The sequence below is a fragment of the Cornus florida genome, unplaced genomic scaffold, assembly GCF_030987335.1.
Source record: "Cornus florida cultivar Cherokee Brave unplaced genomic scaffold, ASM3098733v1 CherokeeBrave_3.0.0_Hap2_Chr02, whole genome shotgun sequence".
NCBI lineage: Eukaryota > Viridiplantae > Streptophyta > Magnoliopsida > Cornales > Cornaceae > Cornus > Cornus florida.
The window spans coordinates 45289510-45293264 of NW_026775572.1; the positions used below are offsets into that span (position 1 = coordinate 45289510).

General features: G+C 34.4%; 1 protein-coding gene across 1 annotated transcript; it reads left to right on the plus strand.

Moving 5' to 3' along the window:
• On the plus strand, positions 1-282 carry LOC132296165 (CLAVATA3/ESR (CLE)-related protein 45). Its single transcript, XM_059794390.1, has one exon. It carries the CDS (start codon positions 1-3, stop codon positions 280-282), a length of 282 nt encoding a protein of 93 aa, XP_059650373.1.
• The last annotated feature ends 3473 nt before the right edge of the window (positions 283-3755 follow it).

The window sequence follows — 3755 nt, forward strand, 5'->3', positions numbered from 1 at the left end:
ATGGTTTTCAGTGCTCATAGAATGTTTGTCATTTTCATCTGCATTGGAGTCATAGCAGTTCAACCAGATAAAATTTCTGGCCTGAGAAGTGTAGACCATGTCCTAAGATGGATTGATCATCACGGGCTAGCGACGAAGAATCATCGTATACTCAAGGCGGCTGCCATGGAGGACCTGCATACAGAGAAGAAACCGGCACCAGTAAACGCGACAGTTGATCCAAATCAATCCAGCAAAAGAAAGGTTCGAAAAGGATCGGATCCCATCCACAATAGGTCTTGAAGATGGTGGATTCTAATGCTCCTTTTAAGGGTCTTTTATCTATTGGCTTTTCTGCATTGTTTTTAAAGAGGTTTTGCTATAGAGATATATATATGTGTATATTAGAGGATGGCCGCGGAAGGCACTCAACGAGCCACCATTATCTCTGCATTGTGTCATGATCAAGAGGAAGGTACAATGAATTAGATGGTTTTGGCTCTGGAAAACTAAACAAAAAAATTATATATTTGAATTCCTCAATTTTTTGTTTTAAACCAGAAAGGTTTCATCCGTTTGTATTCGTTTACTTTAGTTTCTTGGAAATGTAGTGAAATTCTTTCCTATTTCTTCCACTATTCCTTGTTTGTTTCAGACTTCAAACATGAATTACATTCTTTTCTTTCAAGTGACACAAATACAAATCACAGTTATATGAATATTCAAACCAAAATAGTGTGCTTTATGCTCTTAATATATTCATCCAAAAACAGCATACAAGTGCTAGCCACACACACGTACTAAAGTTTCATATTCAGATAGATATTCATTTGAAGTTAGGTATCAAGAACTGCTCGTTGATGCAACTGTGCTATGGCCAAATTTAATTGATGAACTATTTTGGAAAGAGTCGTGATATGGAGTTCAACAATCAAGACTGCATTGATGTGAGTTGGGGTCCACTCACATCAAAATAGTCGGAGTTGTCCAACTCTCAGACCCTAAATAATTTTCCTCTTGGAATTTTACATGATTGAGTGATGTCGACAGGAATAGAAAGAACAATACAATACTTGAGAGAAGATGGGGTTAGGGTATCTTAATTATCTTTTAGCTTTGATCTCTTAATGACTGAGAAGTAGTAATGATACTCTGCCTCTGTAGAAAAATATTGGGGAACTGTTTGGATGAGAAATTTATTATGTCATCTCAAGTCTCAACTGAAAATTACATGCTTAATTAGTTTGAATAGTGACACTATTTGATTGCGGTCTTCTTTACCTTTCCAAATATTTGTCTGGACAAATAGACTAGTTCTATTACAAATATCTGATTCACAGAGTTAATCAATCCACTAAAGAAAAAATTGAACTCTGAACAGTCCAAAAAAAGAAGTATAGTTCAGTTTCATTGCTCTTCGTCACAAAGGAGTTTTTAGTAAAGAGCAAAAACTTCTTTGTGGGATGTGTTCATCGGTCAGAAGAGCAAAATCGGCTCTTCTATTCGGCACAGTAATTTTGGATGATGTATCATAAATCGATGAAAATTAGTACTTTATGAGTTGATGCTATGAACCAAGTAAATTTACTACTATAATATTAATATCACCATTACATATTTTACACTTCCTTTAAATAAATAAATAAATAAATTTAAAAAAATTTAAAGAGTGCTTGATTTAACACTAAGGGATCCAGAATTATTGGGGTGAAATGACAATCTTCTTTCAATTTTGACTACAAGCTAAGTTTGACTCTCACCAGAATAAGTTTTTGGCTACAAGAGGCCCCATATTTATTGGCTATGTGTGTGATCTTGGATTCATGTCTTGAAGATCTGTTACTTCATTTGGATTGGGCTTTTATTGCCAATATTTTGGGGACCTAATTTTATTCAATTCTTCATCTTATTCCAAGCACTCACAGTATTCAATTACCATTAAGAGCCCAATTAGAAATTCCTTACAGATTGTAGGCCCGGTGAAGCCCAGTTAGAAAAACCTTCAGCCATTTGAAGTGCAGGCCTGATTATCTAGACTTGGGTTGGGCCAACACTTCTAGCTTAAATCAGTGGGTCAGAGTTGTTGACTTTTGAACCCTGAATGATTATTATGACTAAAATTGTTATATTTTCTGTGTGTCCTTTTTAAGTCGGACGAACCAAATTTTAAAATGTCACATGATTTGATACACTTTGTTATTATTATTTTTTTTTGTTTCACACTTGTTATTACTAACAAGATCAAAGAGCATCTAACCAATGACATAATATTTATATCTTCGAAGAGAATAGAAGGGTTCCAGTACACATGAGAATAAAACAAAACAAAAAAGTGTTTGAACAAAACAAAATCATAAGAATAAAAGGGAATTCAACATTTGAAGAGAATAGAAGGGTTCCAGTACACATGAGAATAAAACAAAACAAAAAAGTGTTTGAACAAAACAAAATCATAAGAATAAAAGGGAATTCAACATTTGTGATCTCTAGTAGGATCGTTCTTATCCCATTTATTTTATTTATATTTTTTTTTTTCTCTTTTGGCAGGATTAGAGAAGATATTTTCTTGACTTCTTAAACCTTATCTTCGATCTTCTTATTATGTGATGCTGGTCTAAAAGAGAACATAAAATGCTCTTTGGGTGGTGCTCATCCGCAATTCGGATGTCATGCCAATATAATTGTAGGGGTGTCCCTCTATTGTGGGACCCACGCCACTTTATGGGCGGTGGAACCATCGAATCTGATTCTCTCTCTCTCTCAGTTCTGTAGGGATGAGGCGCACACAAGCCCTTATCACCTGTTTGCAAATTGCAATTGAGACCATGGGTACATAATTTTATACATATCAGAATTTTGGTGTAATGGTGTACATTTACAACAAGAATGTAATATGATTACATTGGGCTTGTTTATTTACAGAAAATAATAATAATAATAATAATAATAATAATAAACAACAATAACTTAAATTATCAAGTAATATTGTATATCCACTCATTTATACTTATTTTTAGGAGTAAGCCAGCAATGGCCATGGTTCTCCAAACTTTCTTAAAAATTTTATTTATACCCCTAAATATAAATTACTTTGTAGGTTTTGCCTCTAAAATTTATTAAAATTTTCAATTAGTCCCCTATTTTTTTCAAAACACTTATATATTAAAATAAATTTAGTTTGTATTTTTTTTGAAATTTAGTAATTCTTTCAACTTGGACTCTTTTAATTACATAGTACAAACCCGGCCCCCCCGACCTCAAATTTCTAGCTCCGCCCCTGCTCATTTCACTTTTCATTCGGGTCCGATATGGGACAAGTATCCCTTATAATATTTTCCCTCACCGGAACTTGCAACGCCCTCGTTGTGGTCGAGCCACCCTGCTTATTCGGGTGGGCTCACTCGGACATTGGCGTGACACCGGGTCAATGACTGGTCTGACTCTTATACCAACTGTAATGGGTGAGCGTTTGCCCATTTATCTAAAAGTTTAAGTTATTAGGTAATACTACATACCCACTCATTTATATTCATTTTACTTCCCATACAAATCCGATGTAAGGCAAGTACTCCTTAGCCCAACTTTCCAAACGAGTTAAAATACAATATTAATCATGAACAAAGTCAGAAATTTATGTTTAGGGGACCAACTACTTACACTTGCGTTGCTCTTTTGAGGACTCGAACATTCACCATCCACTTTAAAAGATAGAGAAGAGATACCAATAGGACACAATGCTCTTAGTCATTTATAAACAAAATATTTTATAAACCATG